The 22718-nt window shown below is 37.3% G+C and overlaps 1 protein-coding gene across 1 annotated transcript in view; it reads left to right on the plus strand.

Annotated features, from left to right (window-relative positions):
• LOC131062017 (uncharacterized protein YNL011C) overlaps positions 1-22718 on the plus strand; it is a 255936-nt gene that overhangs the window by 129724 nt on the left and 103494 nt on the right. The window contains exon 8 of the mRNA XM_057995873.2: positions 14997-15080. Coding sequence (XP_057851856.2) covers positions 14997-15080 — 84 coding nt within the window. The remainder of the gene's footprint in view (positions 1-14996; positions 15081-22718) is intronic.

The following is a 22718-nucleotide window of genomic DNA, read 5'->3' on the forward strand; positions in this document are numbered from 1 at the left end:
TTGGAAAGTGTCTAAGTGATGCTGCCAAGTATACCAAATATGAGTTCATGTAGAAAGTCATGGTGGAAGGGACTACTGCAAGTTGTTCACACAAGGCATCGCTTATGATTTCTCCCCACGATATATGATGAGACTGCCTTATGAACATGATGAACTGGTACATCCAGGGCTCAAAAACATTAGAATGTTCAAGGCCCATCATCCTACCGAGAAGGGTTATGGTGTCTCCTATCTCCCATTTGAAATCACAGCGGTACAACTTAGCCCACTTTGAGAAGGAGGCTCGTGGCTCTTGGATCCACCTGTTTATATATTGCTTACAATTTTTTTCTCTCTTCACGTAATACTCAGCTGCACTTTCTTTGCAGATTTCCATGTAAACAGGTGCGGGAGGTATTCTGAAGACCTTCTTGATTGTATCTGCATCAGGACGGATTATTGCTTCACCATCATCATTTTTGATGACTCTTGTGTGGTTGTCAAAATGATGGGCGCAAGCGAGAACAAATTCAAGTTCTAGGGCAGCCACCGGGAAGGAAGATGCATGATGGATATGGCTGTCCAACAACCGCTACATGTTGTTATCTTGTGGATCTTCCACCCTCTTGACAAACTCTGACATATCCACGTGCCCTATTTCTGTATCTTTGATACGATCCAATGGGGAAGAAACTTGGGAAGGTGCAACTTCGTTCTGATACTTGTCATATTTGTACTTCATTTTTTTTGGAATTGGAGATGATGACAAGTCTGACATTTATTGAAAACCTGGAATACTGTGATGCAGACTTAAAAGTGTTAAGTCAACATCATATTTAGCTGCAAGTAACATTCTTCCTTCTTCAAATGGGAAAAACTTCGACTCTTGAACTTCACAATTTTTAGAGAGAAAGAGGGGAAATAAATGGAAATGGGAAAATCTTGACTTTGACCAATTTCGGATATTGGGGAAATTTTTGCAAGTATACAAGTTGGAAAGAGAATACATGTAATCGGATTTTTAAAACCCGAATGCAAGTACACTTGTAAATTTGCAAATGGAGAGATGGATGGAAAATGAGAATTAGACTTGCAGAAAATGATGAAAATGGAAAGTACGGATATGGGTGACATGAATGGATAAAAAGCGGAAGATTCGGGAACGTCATTTTCATGAAAATGGGAAGAACTTTTCAACATGTAATCCGGTTTTTAAAACCCGATTTTGAAAGGGAGGGTATTTCGCATTTTTTCAACTTGGAATTTTAACAAAAAATGGTTAAATTCTTTAACCGTAAGGGAAAAACAAAGATTTCCAGCCAACTTGTAATCGGGATTTAAAATCCCGAATACAAGTAAAGAGGGAAACTGAGGAAGAACATTGCAATTCAAAAACTGCATATCAAGGGGGAAGGTCTCTCTCACAAAACCGATTTTTGGGGGAAGAACAACATATTTATAAAATTACAACTAGAAAGGAAAACTAAGAAAACTAAGAAAACAAGAAAAGAAGAAAAAACATACCTTGGTTCAAACTGAAAATGCCTCTCCAAAAGATGATCAATCTTTGTGTTGAAGAAGACAACCCAATAAATAGATACAATCTAATAAATAGAGACAATCCAAAATGCCAAACCCTAACCACATTTTTGCAAAAACGCCAAAAACTGAAAAACGTGGCAGCAAATGCAAGAGAAATGGTGTGAAAGATGTTTGAATCTCCTTCTACCCTCAACGCCTTAGAATACCAAGCCAAAACGATTCAGAAGATTGCTGATTCGTGGCATCTTTAATGGAGAAAAACGTGGTTTTTGGTAAAAACGTGTTTGCTGTCATAAACCAAGAAACCAGCAACTTTAACCTCCAAATGGTGTGAAAGGTGTCTACCAATGCATGAAAATAGGAAGGAATCTTAAACGCCTTCCTCTTCCAAAAAATTCCTCCACAAAAATTTGCTAAAAATCCTCAAAAAAACGTTTTTCCTTGCAAATTGGGTTTCTGGGAACAAATAGCAAGTTCGAATTGCATGAAACAATGAAAATCGGGTTTTTTGGAGGAAATAACAAGTTTAAAATTTCACTTTTTCAACTATAAGGCAAAAATCGGGATTTTTAGACCAAATACCAAGTTTAAAATTGTCAAAAATGCACTTTATAGGCAAAATCGGGTTTTTTAGACCAAATAGCAAGTTTAAAATGTCACTTTTCATTACAAGGCAAAATCGGGATTTTTAGAGAGAGATGCAAGTTTAAAATCACTTGCAAAGGGGAAATAGAATCCCTACAACAAGTTATAATTCACTTGCACACATGTAATAGGGGTTTAAAATCCCTATTACATGTAAAAACCATTAAAGTAGGGGTTTTAGGAAAGAATTACAAGTTTACTTGTAACTTACCCAAAAAAACCCCTATTTTAACTAAAAAAGCGAAAAAACAACAAAAACAACAAAAACAATAAAGGGGAAATAAAAAGCAAATTACAAGTTTTATTTTTCAATAAAGTGGATATGTAATAAGCTAAAAATTTCCCTACAAAGACCAAAACAATGGAAATCAAACTTGCAGTTCAAGGAAAATTCTACTCCTGCAGCCAGGGAGAAAAAACCCGATTTTGAAGGAAAGACATAGCAAACGAATCCAGAACGCGACGAAATTCGAAATGTAGTTCGAGGATGGACTGAGGATTAAGCCAGTCCAAGGATTAGTCAAAATTTTGCCTCGGGAAGCGTGTCATAGAGTAAATTTTTCTATTTTTCACAAAATTTTTATGTAATGGTCCTTCATTTTTGAAAACAAAAATGAGGACAACATGCATTTACTTTTAACCATCCGTAACCTCCTTGGATTTAGTTGTCAAAACTCACAACCCATTTATGTTTAGTTTTCATGATTCACAACTCATTCATGTTCAAATTTTACAACTCACAACTTAACCATGTTCACTTTTTATCTTTCACAAATCCTAGTTGTGAGGTTGTGCATTTTGATTTCACAATCAACAACCTTTTGATGTTCACTTCCCATAAGTCACAACATTCTGCATTTGACTTTTGAAAATTACAACCTAGTTATGAGTTGTGAATTTAGATTGCACAACCTTTTACATTCAATTTCACAATTCATAACCTTTTGACGTTCAACTTTCACAATTCACAACTCATAACCTTTATATTGAGAGTTGTGGAATTGATTTTTCACAACTTTTAATTTTTCAAATTTTAAGAAGTGAATTTATTTATTTCTAATTTTAATTTTATTTAAATTTATTCACTTTTTGCTCTCTTTCAGAGACTTGTCATAAATTTTGATTGGGGAGGAGTTTGGATTTGAAATATTGACTTGATGGTAAAAGGGATGAGGTGACCATAATCCAAAGGAATTTATTCTGACGAAGCATCAATAATAAGATTCTAATATTTTCTGAAAATAGGCCTATAAAAATATAAGAATTAAAATCTCATAAATGGTGAAGTTGGTCTTTTTGAAAATTGGCCCCATAACCCAAAAATGGTACTAAAAACATGTCCTTAGGATTGTTTTACTTGGTGCCTTATAATTTTCAGAATTTTAATGTTGTCGGGTTATTTTGAGTGCTTGAAACTTGGGGCAGGGAGCAACAGTTTGCAAGTAATGTATTTTACTGTCCTATAATTCTGTATTTCCGTTTACTCTGTAAATCTAACAAGGAGAATACACAAGTAACACACACACACACGCGTGTGTGTGTGTGTATGTATATGTGTATATATGTATATGTATATGTGTGTGTATTCCTGCTTGAATAATTTTCTACCCTTTCAATAGTGTTACTAGAATGCAATTTGCTCAATTGATTTGATCTTTCTATACTTGCAAACTAATCTGTATCGGCATTGGCATTATTTATTTACTCTTTTTACCATGACTTGTATTCACATTAGTTTTATAACATACTATGCTCTTAGATATATTGCTGAAAATGAATTCCCTTTCAAGAAAAAAGAAAAACAATATAAAGATAATTTCATATCATTTAACTCAAATTCAGATATATAAAAGTAATGTAGAGTTGTTTCAATACATTATATCTGAATTGTTGAAAATATCATTAAAAAAACAAAATCTCCACTACATTGCATATTTATCTAGGTAATTAATTTGGGAAATCAACAATGAAAAGAGCATAGGGGGTGGTTTATGATTCACATGTAGAGAGCATAGTTGAGAAAATATTTTTTGCATCTTCAACAAATTTGAATCTAATTTAGATTATCCTATGTTACCCCAAGTTTTCAAGATGGGTATGGCTTGGGACGCTAGGGCAAGGTTTGGAGATGGCTTTTCTTTGGATCATTTTTGGAGACAACATGTGACGAAAATGGGGACAACTATGGAAAGACCAAGAAATTTTTAAAATAATAAGGAAATCTAAAACATTCATATGATGACATTGATAAAGATTCATCAGATACATTATAGGTCCTTTATACATAACATTTGTGTTAGATTGAGAGTTTACATTAGAGTTGAACCAATTAGCAAATGTCAAAACTTATTTGCTTTCAAAATTCATTGTCTGTGGTTGTTGTTGTTTCTGGTTTAGATTGTGTTAAATTGAAAGCCTTATTCGTTCCCTTCCTATGTACATTGCCAAAGAGGGAAGGCAAGATTGTTCTATAGCTTTAACACACGTTGACCCTCCTAAGAGTAATGTTCATAAAGTAGAACATCTTTCCTTTAACGAGCTCATGAACAATAATGACTTGATCATTACCAAAGCTGACAAAGTTCATGCCACTACCATCATGAATAGGCAAGACTACATTGCAAAAATGTTGGAACTTCTCTTGGATATGAGTAGCTACAAAATCTTATGCCAAATCCACGTGCCAAAATTTTAAGAAAATTCAAGTTGGCAATTTTTGGTTCCTCTTTTGACGATGACCTGAAGAAGCATCTTTTGCTCTCCAAGAAGTAACCCCTTGTATCTATGTTGTCCCTAAAATTCATAAAATTGACTTTCCTCTTAGACCCATAGTTGATACCATTGGCTCCCCCACTTACAATCTGACCTCTTTCCTTTCCAAACTAATTGGCCCACTGATAGGGAAGTCGGACTCCTTTATGAGGGATTCTTGTGATTTTGTCCAATTTATCAGAGACAAAAAATTTGAGAGCAATGACCTCTTGGTGAGTTTTGATGTCATTTCCCTCTTTACCAAGTTTCCTATTCCTGATTCTGCTGAGATAGTTTGGCACAACTCTAGTGAAGAGATTGCCACCCTTGTAGAGTTATGCTTAAGATCTACTTTTTTCTCCTTTCAAGGTGTTATGCATGAGCATGTTGATTGTGTGGCAATGAGCTTCCCCCATTCTCCCATCATTGCAAACTTGTATACCATCATTGCAAACTTGTATACCATTATTGCAAACTCGTATATGGAGAACTTTGAAGAGATTGCTCTACATTCCTTCTCACTCAAGCCAAGTGTAATGTCCCCTTCTCAGTGATGTGCATTCAGTGGTCCATTGGCCTATTCTGGAGACCCGTAGGGTATTTGGAAAGAAGAATTAGGGTTTCCAACTTTTGTGGAGTTCTGCACAAGCTTTTTAGGGTTTGTCAGGAGGGAATTGTTCAGTTCTGCTTATGGTTTCCTTCCGGGTTTTCCATGAACTCTAGGGTGGCATAACATGCATGTGATTCTTTGGTGAAGTGAGAACTTACTATTTTTAGTAAGTTAGGGTTTGGCTGTTTGGATGATGCAGTTCTACTGAGCTTTCCAAGCTCTTTCTTTGGGTGCCAAGATCATGTTTTTCGGAGTAGTATTCCTTGACTTACTATTTTTAGTAAGTGGTTGTGTTGAGCATTTCTATTTTTAGCAGTCTCGGCCAGGGTCCTGATTCAGTGTAGTTCTATGGTCTTCATCGCACAACTTCATCCTTGATTTTGGCAATAATCAGTATTTTTGATGAAGGTACTTTTTAATATATTAATACCTTAGGCATGAGGTTTTAATATCTAATTGATTTTCATGGACAACTTAGGAAAAAGGGAAATATTATTTTATCCTAAGTTTCATATTTTTCCTAACTTAGGTGGGTGCCCAAATTTCATGTTATTGATGCTTTGTAATGTTATTATTTTATAACATATTGACAACTTGAAAAGTTCACCCAAGAGTCTTGGAGTGGGCACCAAGTCTAGGAAATGACATGAAATGGAATGGGAGCAAATGAAAGGTAATTTGATCACATATTGGAGGGAAATGCGGTTCGATTTGAGGAGAAAGCTATAAGTATGTGCCTTGGCCTTTCATTTTGTTTATCTTATGAAATTGCATCGTTATGCTGTCGGTTTGGCAATTGAACTTGAAGCTTTGGAGTGCGGCTCCCTAGTATTGCCAGTTTCGTACTTGAGACATAGTACCTAGTTGAGTGGTGTATCCTTGGTGAAGTTTTCAGTGTGTAATCTCAGTTTTTCAGTGTGGTGTGTTTTCTGGAGTTGCTGGTTTGGTGTGGCTGAAGCAAAGATTTGCTCATATCTCCCTGCCTGTGCGGCCCATCATTCTGGCTATCGGCTCTTTGGAAGCGTACTGGGAAGGCGAACATTCTTCTAACTTGGCGCGGTGTTTGGTGTGGATTCCGATTTTTTGGAGCAGATCGAACTTTCTACTGTACTGCCCCCTTTCCTTGCTGCCTTGGGATGCGTGCAGCTGCTTTCCACTCTCTGGAGTTGCAGGTTTGAGGTTCTATTTTGGTCGCCTATGTTATATCTATCATTTTCTTTTGATTTGATGCAAGTCCAATGGGTTTTGGGAGAGTTATGAATAATTTAGTCTGTGCAATGTTCGCTGTCATGCCTGCAATAGGAACATCAATCTGTGCAATCCGCATTCCTGTCTCGTCTCTAGCTATGTGCGACAAAATCTCCGCTCTCTTGGGCTCCTTCTCCTTAGCACTCCTAGCTAGGTAGTCATCAATATCATCAATAGTCTGTACCTCTATCATTTGTTTACTTTTCTCCATACTTCTCCTCAGCCATTCAGGAATAGCGGCCATTTCCATACCATCATCAAGACACTCCTCGATCAAGTCCTTTCAATGCCGAAATAACATCATCATTATCATCAGGATTACTCCTGGTCCAATCATATACTTCATTTCCCAAGCTAACTTCCAAAAGGACAGTAGGGGATTCCGGCTGATCATTATTCTCATCAGGAGCTGCAGATGTCGCTGTGGCATGGAATTCCTGAATATTCTCTAGTAGTATCACTGTGTTGGAACACTGCTGAGTCTCCTTATTCTGTTCTGTTACTTCAATTACTTCGATTGATGAGACACTGGGAGGGGGTGAAGGAATGACAAGTGGAGTGATAGTCTTCTGTTTCTTCTTCACCTCCTCAATCTTCTTCCCTCTAGCCTTGACTTCTCCAGGCATGTTCTTCCTTCTCTTGGGAGCTTGACTCTCTTCGTCTGCATGAATCCTGACATCACTGACAGTCCTCTGATCATCCTCGAAAGTAGACTCTTCCGGCTTCATCTTTTCATAAGTGAAGGGAACACCCATGTCAACCAACTTATTCATCTGTATATCCACCCATGTGCGGGAGAAATTCAAGACCTCTCTCATCAATACATTCAGGTCAATCTCTTCTGACTCTGACCAATTAGGTAATAGGATTGCCTTCTTCATTTCATTCTCATAATGTGGGTGTGTATGATCTCTATCATCTAATACCCGATCAGGGATGAGGAAAAGCCCACACTTCCTCATGAAATCCATTGACATTCTGGACCACATTCTTCTCTTCACTGCTTGTTCGTCCATCAAGTTAGCCCAATAATCCTCTATGTCAACCTTATGAGTGAACTTCTTTCCCCTGATCCTTCCGACCTTCTTGTCTGGATCGAATCTTTCTCTTTTCTTGTAGGTTGCAAATCTGTAGAATGCAATCTCCTCACCTGCATTGCTGGCGGCTATGGCGGATTGGCAAACCTTGGACGTCTTCCCAACTGAAATAGGGAACGTCATTCATGTCCTGTGCTTCTCTCTCTGGATAACATCGAACTCTAGAAGCTGTCTCACCACTTCCAACAATATCATTCTGTAGAATGCAATCTCCTCCCCTGATCCTTCCGACCTTCTTGTCTGGATCGAATCTTTCTCTTTTCTTGTAGGTTGCAAATCTGTAGAATGCAATCTCCTCACCTGCATTGCTGGCGGCTATGGCGGATTGGCAAACCTTGGACGTCTTCCCAACTGAAATAGGGAACGTCATTCATGTCCTGTGCTTCTCTCTCTGGATAACATCGAACTCTAGAAGCTGTCTCACCACTTCCAACAATATCATTCTGTTGGTTGGATACCTAGGAAGTTTGTAGGGTTCAGATTGAAACCCATGAATCCTGAGGTATGTGAAAGTGGGAAACTATATATACCATGATCCATATTTCTCTATTAACTCTGTTGCCCCCTTGGACAATCTTCTGTGGATTCCGCCTTGCAGCATCCATGTGATGTACATAGTGAACGCATCATTCACTCTCTTATAGTCTTCAATTCTGTGCATGCTCAGCTGGGGGTAGCATTCGTAACTCTTAAATTGTGCTTGCCCATTCCCGACTTCACCTTTGCATATTAATCTTCTGTATGAAACAAATTGTGCAAGCAGGCACACCAGGTAGGAAGTCATGGTGAATGACTTGGACTGCTCTACATTCCTCAGCTGGAAATCCAGATTGTCACTTATAATGTTGGACCAATTCACTAGTGTTCCTCTAAGACAATCCTGGATGAGGTAGAACATCCATCCATGAAATATCGCTCCCTGCGGCATCCCTATCACTCTGTTGAGTAGGAATATCAAATCACTATATTCCTCCTTAAAATCTATGCACATAAGTGTCTTGGGAGCCTTGGAATGATGAGACCTAGGCTCAATCATCCACTCTTTGTTAATTAAATTCTTGCATACACCCATCTTCTTTGTGTATCTGTTTGCATAATCCTCCTTGGTCACATCCTTCATGTCTGTTCCGCGTGGAATTCCAAACACCTCAGCAATGGCATCCTCAACAAGGTAGGCGGTGACTACGCCCTTAGGACTCTTAATCATTCTTGTGAGCGGATCGTAATATCGTGCACATTCCACGATAAGCTCACTACACTGTATGGATTGTGGAAATCCAATGGCATGGAAAATGCCACTCTAAATAATATTCGCATATGCTGTTGATGGAATCTGATCTCTGACTCTGAACATTCGACGCTGCATCTGGTCGAAGTCCAGGAAATGCATGTTTGTATCAGCGATCTCCTTCCATCTGGATGAAATCTTAAACTTTGGATAAAATCCAGTCTCCAGCGTCTTCAACAACTCTTTTCTTTCCTTGTATCCTAACTTTGACATCGCACTTGTATGAAGCTCGAAGTTATACTTAGGAAAATAAATAATACTTGTAATAAAATTCCTGACTTTCTAAAGATTTAGCTAATTCAGAGCATGGAGTCAGGAAAATAATCCACACTTGGTAAATTTTAGTAATTAAGTTCATAGTGTGACAACACTAAGGCATGGAAGCCTACCATAAATTTCATTTAATACCTCCTTACGTTTAGAAAATATGCAAGCTAAAGAATGCAAAGGAGTATACCGGATTGATGATGACTAAGGAAAAGGTGTGAACGATTGTGTTTTCACACAATGAATGTCTGAAGACACCTTCCGCAGTCAACAATGGAGGTCAAAATTCTGAAGACAACCTAAAAATTCAGACTTTTTAAAAACATGTTGTAATCTTCAAAATGTGCATAAAATCAATAAAAATCAGTTTTATTGATGAAAACAATCATTTTCTGGAATGTAAGTATGGCTGGTAAAATTTAGTTTTCTGAGGACAAGTCTGAAAATAGGATACTTCAGACTTACCAACACCTTGCAAAGTGGTTTAAATCCCTGAAAATGATGAAAAATTGCTAAGGAAACAGCCCCAAGCAAGTTCGCCAAAATTGGTTAGGTGGCTGGAAATGAAAATTTCTGAGGACAACCGCCTAACAATGGAGTTTCAGACCTGCAACAGCGATAAAATGGTCTAAAAAATGCACAGAAAACTCCATAGAACACCTCCAAATGCTAAATGTTTAAGTTAATATTGGCTGGGCAATAAAAACTCAAGTCTGAAAGTTAATGGCAGCCATTAATGGAGGTCAAAATCTGAAGCAAACCTCCGATCTGAAGCAAATCAGCAGGCTGGAAATGATGGCAGCCACAAAACATGCATGTTAATCATCAAAATATGGCACCAAAACATCTCCCAAGCAAAATCGAAATTTTCCCAAGTCTAGCGCCAAAATGGAATTCTGAAAATTGTTGTCAATGGTAGCTTAGATCTGCAACAATGAAAGATGGCAGCAATCTGAAAAAATCACCCAAGTTGGGGTTGGATACCCCAAACACAAAAATTTGCCTTCCTTAGCAAGAAATCGAAATTTTCAGAATTCTGAAAAATGTTGTTAATGGCAGTAATTTGCAGCAATGAAGGTTTGGACAGCAAGCACAAATGGTGGAGAAAAAATCGCCCAAGTCTCTAGACATGAAATTGCCAACTTTTACCAAAAAATGCTAAATTTGGAAAAAAATCGTCAAACTTAGCAAAATCGAAAATCTGAAACTGGGTCTTTAATGGCAGCCAAGAGGAATAGATCAACAAGCTGGAAAAAATGGAGGAAAATAAATCCTTAATCCCACACTTCACAAAAACGCCTTGCTAAAAAATTCGCCCAACTTGGAGAAAAATCGCTTTCATGGAGACACCTGGCAGAAATAATAATAAAATAATGCTGAAGTTCCTCTCATATACTTGCTTTCATCTTTCACTTTCACCACACAAGTAATGTGGGATAAAACACTTGTATAAATACTTGCTTGGTGAAACCCTAACTTGCTTCTAGAAGGTTCAATCATTTAATGATTATTGCAAGTTATTAAATTTGCTTTTAAATTTTAAATAATCATTTAACAATTATTTAAAAGCAATTAAATGGGGCTTATTTATTAAAATATTGCAATTTAGATCCCAAAATAAAGCCTCCAAGGGAAAATCGCTATCAGTTGGGATTGAAAAATCCCTTCAAAAATCATTGAAGTGTCAAAATTTACCCCATAAGGGAAATTCGACCCATGCTTGGATAAAAATCCATGCTCAATTTCATCAAAATGCACATAAAAACCCTTCTAGGGGAAATTCGATGTGAGTTTGGACAAAAATCCAGACAAAAATGCACTCGATTTGCAAAAAATCACCCCCAGGGGAAATTCGATATTTGTCTGGACAAAAATCCACACTTAAAAGTCACTTAGCTTGGAAAAATATCTCCCTGGTGGAAATTCGACCTTAGTCTGGATGAAAATCTGGACTCAAAACTCTTCATAATGTTCCCAGTGGAAAATCCATCCTTGTCTGGATAAAAATCCGGACAAAAATCCTTACAAAAATGCTCAGGGGAAAATCGACCTTTGTTTGGATAAAAATCTGGACAAAAATCCTCACTTAGTCGTCACAAAAATCCTGGTGGAAAATCGACCCAGGCATGGAATTATCCTTGCACTCCAGTCGGCACTCCAGTCCGCACTCCAGTCCGCACTCCCAGGGGAAATTCGATGGCAGTCTAGATAAATACGGACACTTCGCCAAATTTTAACACTTCCAAGGGAAATTCGACTTGGGTATGGATGGGGGAAATTAGTAGCCAGTATGGATTCCAGAGGAAACCCATGTGTAGTATGGATTTTGAGTGGGGGAATGGGTTGGGTAGTTTGGAATGTGAGGGGAAAAGCACCTCTAGCATGGATTTTGACCCTTTAACCCTTGGAACAAGGATTTCCCTTAGGATTTTATCATTTTGACCACTCAAAATCACTGAGCGACTTTAAATTTGACTGGACTTATACTAATTTTCCAAAAAAATGAGCGAAACGCAAGGAAAATATTGGAATAAAGTGCAAAACCAACTTAAATGATACCTTAGGAGCGAGAAAACAACTCCAAAAGGTCTGTGAACATCTTGGCACTTTAAAATCACTGATGCGCGTGTTTAAAAAGATGTTAACGTTCAAATGGGTCTACACTTAGACAAAACTTAGGATCATTTAAAAATATCATTTTTTGCAACTTGATCCTAACACTTCAAAAACCCTAGACGGCACTAGGTATGATCAAAACTTCGAGACTCGGGCACGAGAAACGCAAAATTTCCCACTAAGCAGCCAAAACCCTAACCTAACAACGCAGGAAGCTAGTGAAGAGGGGGTCCCCGTTAGCAATGGGGCGATGTGCAAAAAGGTCACAACACAGCTTTGGACAGCGATATCTTTGATTTGAAAATCCATGATATGTATTGTAAAGCTAATTAGTAGTACTAACAACTATCTTATTTTTGGATTGTATCACATCCCCCACTGAATAAGTGGAAGAGGCTAGCTTTGCCGCCTATCTTATTTCATTGTACTTTTGTCCTCCCGCTGAATAAGTGGTTGAGTGGATTGTTATTAAGTTTTTCAGTCCTCTCATTGCATAAGTGGTTGAGTGATATATTTCATTGTTATAATAATCGTCCTCCCACTGAAAAGTGGTTGAGTGAGTCTCCTTTAGTTGTTCTTGCTGGCTGGACAAGCAAAAGTGGCTGGTTCACCACTCGACATTGTAATTTCAGTTGATTATTGGAGTTAACGATCTGCTATTCACTGTATGCTCTCACCTTCCCACATTGGGCTCTTGGTGATCAGAAAGTGGAAGGGTTATCTTTCATCAGTATTGAGTTTATATTTCCTAACCTTAAGGGGTGTTTGTGGTGTTTGTAACTGGAAAAAAATTCAAAAAAATTAACGGGTATATTTCATAAACAAAGAGTCAAATGCTTTAAAGGAAACATTTTTTTATTTCTTTTTGTGGGCCCTCACACCTTAGCAATTGTGCACAAGTGTTTGCTAAATTTCATACACATTAAACTACATATGTCTGTTCTGTCTACAACAAAAAGTCTAGAAAACACTAGGATAGGTGCTGCAACAGATTTGGGCAGCAAGCACAATTCAATTTCACAAGCCTCCAGAACTTGGTAATGTATATGAAAGTGATTATAGGTTTGCAACACTAGATTGTTCACTGATATGAAGGGTAAATATGTCCGAGTCAGTGCCAAAAGCACTTAGAAATAATGAAGCAGCCTGGTAATAAATTTCACAAACACTGAGAACTTCGGAAGTGTGCAAAAAAGTTGTTGTGGGTCTGCAACAGTGGAGTTTTCAGTGATATGAAGGATAAATAGGTCTCACCCATAGCCTAAAGAACTTATAAACATGAACAACTCCTTTAGATTCACATGTTTGGGCTGGAAATGAACATCAACGGGAACGGCTAGTGTAGACTAATCAATACCATCCATATTGGTGGTCAAACATGGTCATCAATTGAACACGAATGTTATATGTTAAGGTTCTATAATGCATGTATACATGGTTTATCCATGTTTTCATATGAATTAATGTATATATGCAAGTTTTATCCATGTTTCATATGCATATTTTAAACTTCCGTATATATTATAAACTTTCCCTATATTTAACATAGCCATCCCCTTTGCCATTCCCTAGCCATCCCCAAAATTGGTAAAAAAAAAAATCTCCATCCTAGAAATGCGTCCTGCTGCCCCTTGCCATCCATATCCCAGAAACTCAGGGTAACATTTTATATTTCTTTTCATTACTTGAGAATCTTTGTGAACGCCATTGAATGTTTCAAGTTTCAACAACGCGAGTTGATAATGTTGTATATCCGAGAATACAACAAGAAAGAACTTAATCCATTCCTACAAAGAAAACCTGTTTGTTCAATCAATACATGTTTGAGTTCACTTTAAGGTAAGGAATCTGCAATAAATGTTATCAATACTATTTCCAAATTTGAAATCTCTCTAATTGTAAACATGCAAACCGTTTGACCAAATTCCTTGAGGAATGAGGTGAACAATCCAATAGTGGAGTTTACAATGGTATCAGAGCTGGTTTTGCTGCAAGCCTATGCCTTTCATGAATGAAGGGAGAGAAGATATTACAAGAAGGAAATTAGAAAACAGTGGTATCCTGCACAAGTTTCGACAGGTGAGACTGATTCCAGCATACCTCGTTTACATGAGAGGACACATAATAGTGTAAACAACACTAAACACTTGACAAAGAAGAGTAAGGAAGACAACATGGGCGAAGGGAGTTCTAGAGATCAAGGAGAGAAAAGGTTCTTGAGTTTATTAGAGACATTGGTCAAAGGACAACAAGCTATTGAGCAAAGGGTCCAACAATAGAATCAACGTAAAGATTTGTTAAGAGAAATGAAGGTGTGCCAATTAGGAACAAATGTTGGTGCAAACACTAATGGTGGTAACAATTGCGTTTCTTACCTTTGGATACTCTTGCTTTCTAGAACATGTGCTTTGTTGTATTGTAGATTCAAGTTCAAGATACCAGCTCTATAACACATTCATTATTTATTTGTCTTTGTTGGATGGTAAGAAGTATACGATATCAGCTTTTGTTTTGTTTTCATTATGATTTAATAAGCCCACTTATCTCATTTTTGATCATTTTTTTAATTGAGTTTGAATCTATAAACTTTTTTATTTTCTATGCGGCACATTATAGGCCCATGAAGATAAAAAAAATCATTTGTTTTTTAGCAGAAATAAATCTTTTTTATTTTATTTTGATTTTGAAATTAAAAAAAAAGGCACAATTCAAAATATGTATTGTGAATTTAATGTTGTTTGCATCCATATTATCTATAAACTCATCTTTTTTGAAATGGGATAATAAAAAATAGTAGCTTAAAGGCAAAAGGTAAGGCATTGTATCTTTTATCTTCTATGCTTCTATTTACTTTTTAATGATCTTTCTTTACATTGATAATTAATATTTCACTCATCTAATGTTGATTGTGGTATTTAATAAAGCTTTGATAAGTTTGAGATCATATGGTCAGGTTGTGTCTTCAATACCATTACTACCAGCAAGAATAAAGCGCATTTTCTACATGTCAAGTGAGGGTACAAATCTTTTACATGAGGTTTGCATTCTCTTTTCTACATCGCTCATTTATTGTTGTGTAGATGAATTTTAACATAATAAGCCCACAAAAGATGCAACATATATGGGTGTAGTTTTTTCCTCTATGGACTTTTATAGGAGTTTTCTTTGAGAGTGAAAACTGATAAGATTTTTGTTAATTATATGTGTGAAGATGAAGGTATTAATTAAATGTAATAAGCAAATGAATTATTTTTTTGGTCAATTATTAGGGGTGAAGATTTAGTAGTTGAGCATGTTCAAATAGTTATTGTAGTATTTGTTGATTTAATGTTCAATATTTTTAATAATATAGCACTAGTAGTTGTGACTTTAAAATTGTTAGTGCTGATCATGAGTATCAATAGTTGAAAGAAATGTATTCCTTAGATCCAAAAAGCAACAAATTATGTGATGCCACATCGGCACACCTATAAAAGATGACTTAGTGTGCAATGATTTGTCTTACTTTTTTATTGGGTCTTTTAAGACACCTCAACAAAAAGTATGTTGTTGTTGCATCATATTTTATGATATGGAGCTGAAACCTTAGATATAATTAGGGGACTTCCCATGTAAGCTGCTAAAAAAAATTGAGTGATTTGAAATTATCACACAAGATTTCTAGAGGCTTGAAGGAAGGGATACCCTAGTCTTGGAATTATATTGCTCCACAATATGCTAAAAATAACCCAAAATAAAATATTGATGCATTAGGGGAGAAGATCCAGTACTTGAGCATGTCCCAATAGTTATAGCATTTATTTGTTTAATGGTCAATAGTTTAATAATATAACACTAGTAGTTGTGAGTTTAAACTTGTTAGTGTTGATCATGAGTATAAACAATTGAAAGAAATTTATTTCTTAGATCTAAAAAGCAACAAATCATGTGATACCACGTCACCGCACCGATAAATCATGAGTTAGTGCACAGCTATTGTCAAACTATTTTGGGGTATTTTTGGACACCTTAACAAAAAGCATTCTGATAAAAATAAAATAGAATAAAATACTATTATTCATGAAGAATCCTTGCAAATAACAATTTGGGAAAAACTTTCTAACCATTAAGTATTTATGAACAAGATCTTTATAACATTAACATTATATAATATTAGAAATAATGTTAACAACATAACCATGTTATTAGAAATTCAATAGCAAGTCCCCGTTTCCCATTGAAACGGGAGCAACACTGTTTTCGTTAGAAATAGTCATTTCTTAGACTGTCATGATGCTTTTTTTAGTTGAGAACAATGTCGCATCTAAACTAAAGAGTGAACGCCTTGTGTTGTCCAGGGATAAGCTATGGTGTAGAATGGATGAACTTGGTATTCCTATGCATGTAAGAGTGGCTATTCATAGGCTTTATGAAGAAGTTAAATTCAAAACTAGAAACTTCGCAGGCATTTTAGAATGTTTCTGGAGTGACATTGGGGTCAAACAAGGGCACCTCTATCTCCACTCTTTTTGGTTTATATATTGACAAGGTTGAAGAATGACTCAATTTGCAAAAGTTTATGATCAAGCTTCTTTTATATGCAAATGACCTTATTTTGATTGCTAAATCAGCTCACTAGTTGCAAGAGCATTTATATGCCCTCGAACATTTTTGGATGCAAGTTAGTGGCAGCAAGAGCAAATTCACGATTTTCTCCAACAATGAAGGCAACACTCTTGAAATAGTAACTGAGTTCAAATAGCTTGGGATTGACTTGAACAAGAAGCTTAGTTGGGAGGGTTGTGGAGAAAAGAGAACTTTGAGAGGTTGGAAATCTTTATATGCTGTCCAAAATAGATGCAGAGGGGCAGAGTTATTTGACTGCAAAACCATTTAAATTCTTTTTGTGCTCCTAGTGCTTTTAGTGGTGCTATATGGGTCTGAATTTTGGGCTACCAATACGTCAAAATCTAAGTGGAAACAAATTAAAAGAATTGAAAAGTGCTTGATGACAATCAAGTTCAAAATAAAAGTTTCAGTTCCATATGAGATTATGCTAAGTGAAATCAGGTTTGCACCTATTGAATCGATTGCAATGGTGTGTCTCATGTGGAAAAAGAATTGAAGAAATTGTGATGCCCCCTTTTGTTATATTTTATGAAGTAGGAACTTTTAACTTATAAGAATCAATTGCGAGAGATTTCTTTCCTCAATTTCACCATTAATGCTAATAAATAATGATAATTTATGCAAGAATGATTTGATACACAATGTTTTCCACTTGTAATTTGATGATATGAAGTCAATATCACTGCTATCTTCGATTTGACAATTCAGTGCATGCAAAATGATCTTGATCAGTGATATATATATGCACTAGGTGCAATGCAACCAATGTCTTGTGTAGATGAATTATCTCTGATCTGCGACTTTGTTATGCCTGATATAATAGTGTAGAATATGCTGTAAGTTAGATGTTTCAATCTGCAGATTTAGATGAGATTTCTGCTCTTTCTGATATAACATTGTTAAATATATGCTTTCAATCTCCTCCTTGAATTATAGCATTAATGTTGGCAAGCTGTGTCTGATTTGACAATGGTATTATGCTGACAAACTTTCGTGTTCACCTATATCAATGAAGGATGAATTGCTGTCTCAGATTTATACTCGATAAATATGCAATTGTCTTGGTGCTATTTCTGATGCGAACTTTGAATTATGCAACCCTCTATGCCAAAGGCAATAATGCTCAAGAGAGCAGATCCAAATAGGATACAAATAAACAAAGACATATTCCAATTCCAAATGGGTGTGTGACCTCCATTAAATATCGTGTAGTACTGGTCGGGTGTATCTTTTGATTTGGAACAGTCATAACCTTCCATAATCGGGGCTGTTCATTATTTATCTCATTGTGGTCCTTCATTAACTGATGATCAATTGTTAAGAGTTTAACCGGTAATAATTATAGATTATAGATTTCTTACTCAATCGTTTCCGCTTTAACCCACGATAAGGAGAGTAGGTAAATTGCAAGTTTACATTCTTTGCTGATTGGTCTTACTACTTCCTTCTTCCACAATCAAGCTAGGCTTAGATGATGGGTCATTGAGGCCTCCCCTCCTTAAAATTGCTTGCCCACAATCAATTTAATATTTGGATGTTGAAGAATTTGCTCGTTCTCCTAGGTTGTATCTTCTATGGGGAGGCTCTTCCATTTAGTAAGGTATTCCTTCAATACTTTGTTCCTTAACTACCTCAATAATATCTATAATTTTTTCGAGAACCAAAACTAATTTACCATCCTCATTCAAGGGTGGAAGTTCTTTGGATGCAATGACTTGTTGTCTAAGGGCTTTCATTAGACAATGTATATGAAATACATTGTGTATCTTGTTACTTTCTGGCAACTCTAGTTCGTATGCTACCTCCCCTACTCGTTTTGTCACTTTGTAAGGCCCATAGAACCTTGGTTTCAATTACTCCGCACCACTTTTCTTCAAAGTTGACTATCCGCATGGTTGTAGTCAAAGATATATCAAATCCCCAATTACAAAGCTTCTTTCAATTCAATGTTTGTCTGTGTTGGTGTATGTTTTATCATCTACCAAGCATTAGAATAAGATACCCAAAAGTATTCTATCCTCTCCCGAAAAATAACTGCTGATTCGAAGGTCTATATGTGCGAACAAGCGACTTTAGTGGGATAGCTACTTGGGTAGTGTATGCTGAAAATCTCAAGGGGGACTTACGTTTATGAATGTCTTTTAAGCTTTTGGACTTCGATAGATTTATCAATTTTAGGCTCTTCCTCTTTATTTTTTGGATTTTCCAGGATTTAGAATTTCAAAACGGAAAAAAGGGAGATAGGGTTAAGAGAGCTGATCTAAACCTATGAACTCTGGAGACTGTATTAAGTTATTAACTAGGTGTTCTCGGGAAACCGCACTTTGCTTCGCCATACTGAGGACAACTACACAAAGCGGGTGTAATCTTCAACAGGTTGTGCTTATGATCGAAATGTTGGCATACACAGGGGATAGGCTTAGACTAACATTGCACAGTGAAATAGAAATCATCCATTCACCAAAAGTATGAGCATAGATACACCGTTAATTAATACTTATTACTTATCAAATCCTTCATTCAATTCTAACAACTTGAAAGCAAATCTAAAATAACTTTTAACTACTGTGTTGAGGAAATTGAAACCATGCTAATCACTCAAATAATAGAGATTGCAAAGGCTTAAGAGAAAGTGAACATGCAATGTATTATTTGAAAAAAATGACCTTCACGCAACAATATATAAAAAACCTTACACTCTCCAAATGAGAGGAGCTAGCCTTATATAGTTTTTTAGAAATCAATGAACGACCGAGATCAAACAGTGATCAAGGGCCCACATTGAAAGTTATAAACCCTAAGTAGGGTTTCTCAAAACTCTATCAGTCAGAACATACAAAAGAGTGACATGTGGCATAGCTGCTATTGTCACTAAGGTGAGTGTCCAGTTTCCTTTTTTGTAGATCCAATATATCTGGACACGATGAGTCGAACCTCTTCCATAGTGGCACTTGGCAGGTTACTAATTTGGAAGTCGACGATGTACACATCATCAGTACACGTGGCGAGGATGCCTTCCCACTCAGCTGCCTGGACAAGAAAGTTTTCGTCAATGAGGAGAAAACTCGCGATCCTTGAGAGATCACCCTTATCAATCATCCCCAAGTCTTTGAAAAAGGTCGACTGAATTCTGGCTCTCAGGTTCTCTATGTCCATGTGTTTTTCTCGTATACCCTCGTTCTGCCCAATTTCTGATGCCATATGAAACACTTTACTTAAAATCTCTCTGACACTTTCCTCCGTCTCAAAACACTTAGTTTCAGATTTCTTCAGGACTTCAATCCTGGTGACCAAAGCATAATACCAAGTGTTAAAATCATAGCTATTCCCAGCCTGGATGACACTTGCATCTACCAAGTTTCGCTTTGACAGACCTCGGATAATCCTCAATTGTGGAAATATTTCATCTTGGATTTCTTCAATATCTTCCCAATTTGCAGCTAAGTCATGAATTCTGCTGACCAATGAAGAAGCCGACTCATGTGCTGATACCAAATTTTCCACAAGTATGTCAGCACGTGCCGAAGCATCTGAGATCCATTCCTTAGCTTGCGTGAACGTGCCCTTCATGTCCTCATAATCTTCATCGACTCTTACGGAAGAGGCTGCAGAGGGGTGACTGGTATCTCATGATTAAGTGGCTTAGTTAGATGGAGAACATATTTCCTCCACTACTCATTCTCTTCCTCAACCTTCCTTCTTTTTTCCTTCTCCTTGGCTAGCCTTGCCTTGAGGGCGTTACAAGAGTCGTCAAAGTATTGGACTTCTTGGTCCTGAGTAGGCTTACGCAACTCTACTATAGTAATTTTATAATCTTTCGAGACAATATTGTCCCGAGTTTTACCTTTTTTCGGCAGAGCTATCTGAACCGTTCTGAACCTTGTACTATCCCTCTGAATTAAAGAGAATTTTCTAGCTTGCTTAGGTGGTTTAATCACGACTGGTTCGTTCACCTTCGCCAAAAATGCTGTTGTATTTTCTTCAGAGTGGGTTTCATTAGGAACCTTAGCCGTTATCCTTTCTCTCAACCACTCAAGAATGGTTGACTGCTCCACAATATTTTGATCAAATCCACCATCTGTACCTCCTGGTCCAAACTATACCATCAAGGAAAACTATTGGAGGCTCAGGCTCTTCAACTTTTGTGGCTTTATTAAGAACTTGTTCCTTGTCCGGGTTTTCGACAACCTCTCTTAGTATTTCTTCAATCGAAGGAGAAGGCACTCTTACTTCATTATTCCCCATATCTGTGTCCATCTCCCGTTCTTCAACTGCATTCTGGTCAGGCACAACAGATGCACCACTCAAAATGGAATGACCTTCGTCGGATTCATGTCTCTCCCCAATAACTTTCTTTCCCTTGGCCTTTCCAAAGCATCCAACCAGTTCCTTTCTTTTTCGGGACCCAACACTTTCTGGATTCCGAGCATTGCCTGTAGAGATACCAGGGTTGGAAGACATAGAGTCATCCATTACCATTAAATCATAAGTCAGGGCAACACCTTTGGACTTCAGTTGCTTTGTCTTCTCAGATGTCCACCACTTGGAGTATTCGACCACCGATCTCACAAGGTCTGCCAAATCTGACTTTTCTCCTTCTGACCAATCAACCAAGGCCAGTGGCCTATTTCTTATCTTCTCAAAGCCCATTTGCTGAAACTCACGACTGTCTTCTATTTGATCAACAACTCTGAATACTTCTGTTGCTCTCACCATACTCAGGGGAATCCTTGACCAAAATCTTCTTCTGATTTCGAAACTATCGACTACATTAGCCCAATAATCTTCCAAATCAGTTTTGTGCTCAAATACCATTCTTTCTACCTTTTTCATCTTATGGAATGGATCAAAGTTCCCCTTTGCCTTGTATTGCTCGAAAGGGTACCAAGCCGACTCTTTCTCTGTAGTGGCAACAACTTGTGATGACGGGCATGCCTCTAGTCCATTTCCAATCATGAGAGAGGATGTTCTTGCCTTCTTTTGTTTATCTGTCCGAATTGTTATACAGCCCTTTAGTTGCCTCACGACTTCCAGTAGCACAACTCGGTTGGTAGGGTAGATTGGGAGCTTATAGGGAGATCCGGAAAATCCCTGAATTCTGATATAGGTGAATCTCAGGTATTGAATATACCAATACCCTAGTCTGCTTATGAAGTCCATAGACTGTTGAGAGAGTCTTTGATGTAATCCACCTTGCAGTGTTCGTGTGATATGCATAAAAAATGTATCATTTACCCTCTTGAAATGTAACTTTTCTTCCATGTGGAGTTGAGGGTAACAATCGTAGATAGGAAATTGATTCTCTTTATTTCCCACTTCCCCTCTACTATGAGGCCTTTGTATCTATAGGTTCTAGCAAGGGAATAGAACAAGTATGAGCTCATGTAAAAGGTCCTGTCTGCCTCCAGATTACTCAGCTGGCTGTCCAAGTTATTGCTTATCATCTGAGCCCAGCCAATCATCTTGACTCCATTCATTATCTCGTTTATGAAGTAATACATCCAAGGCTCAAATGGAGCGCCTTGGGGATTACCCATTATTCTATTCAACAAGACAATCATATCTCCAATGTCTTCTTTAAAATATGCCCTTGCCAAGCTCTTCCTTGACAACTTGGAGGCACCCTTTCTTGGCTTGTCCAGCCAGGAATGATTGATGGTGGTGTCGTACTCTTCCATATGGTCTTGATACATTCTATCAGCCTCATCCTTGGTCACATATACAACATTATGATATTCCGGAATTCTGAAAGCTTCCCTTATGGCCTCATCACTGATATTGGCCAATACTCTTCAATCTGGTGCCACAATATCTCTACTGATAGGGTTATAGTGCCTAGTGAACTCAACTACCAACTCCGTGCACTGCATGGTAGGGAGAAAGTGAACAACATGCATGATACCACTCTTCATCATTTTATGTGCGGTCAAGGTAGGCACAAGGTTATCTAAGCCGAGCATCCGCTTCTTAAACTACCTCAAATTGATGTGCCCATTGGTTGGTATCACTGAGACTCTTCCATTTTGAGTTCATTCTTGATTCAGGACGAGCATTCTTGTCTATTTGG

The sequence above is a fragment of the Cryptomeria japonica genome, chromosome 2 (genome assembly GCF_030272615.1).
Source record: "Cryptomeria japonica chromosome 2, Sugi_1.0, whole genome shotgun sequence".
In the NCBI taxonomy this organism is placed as follows: domain Eukaryota; kingdom Viridiplantae; phylum Streptophyta; class Pinopsida; order Cupressales; family Cupressaceae; genus Cryptomeria; species Cryptomeria japonica.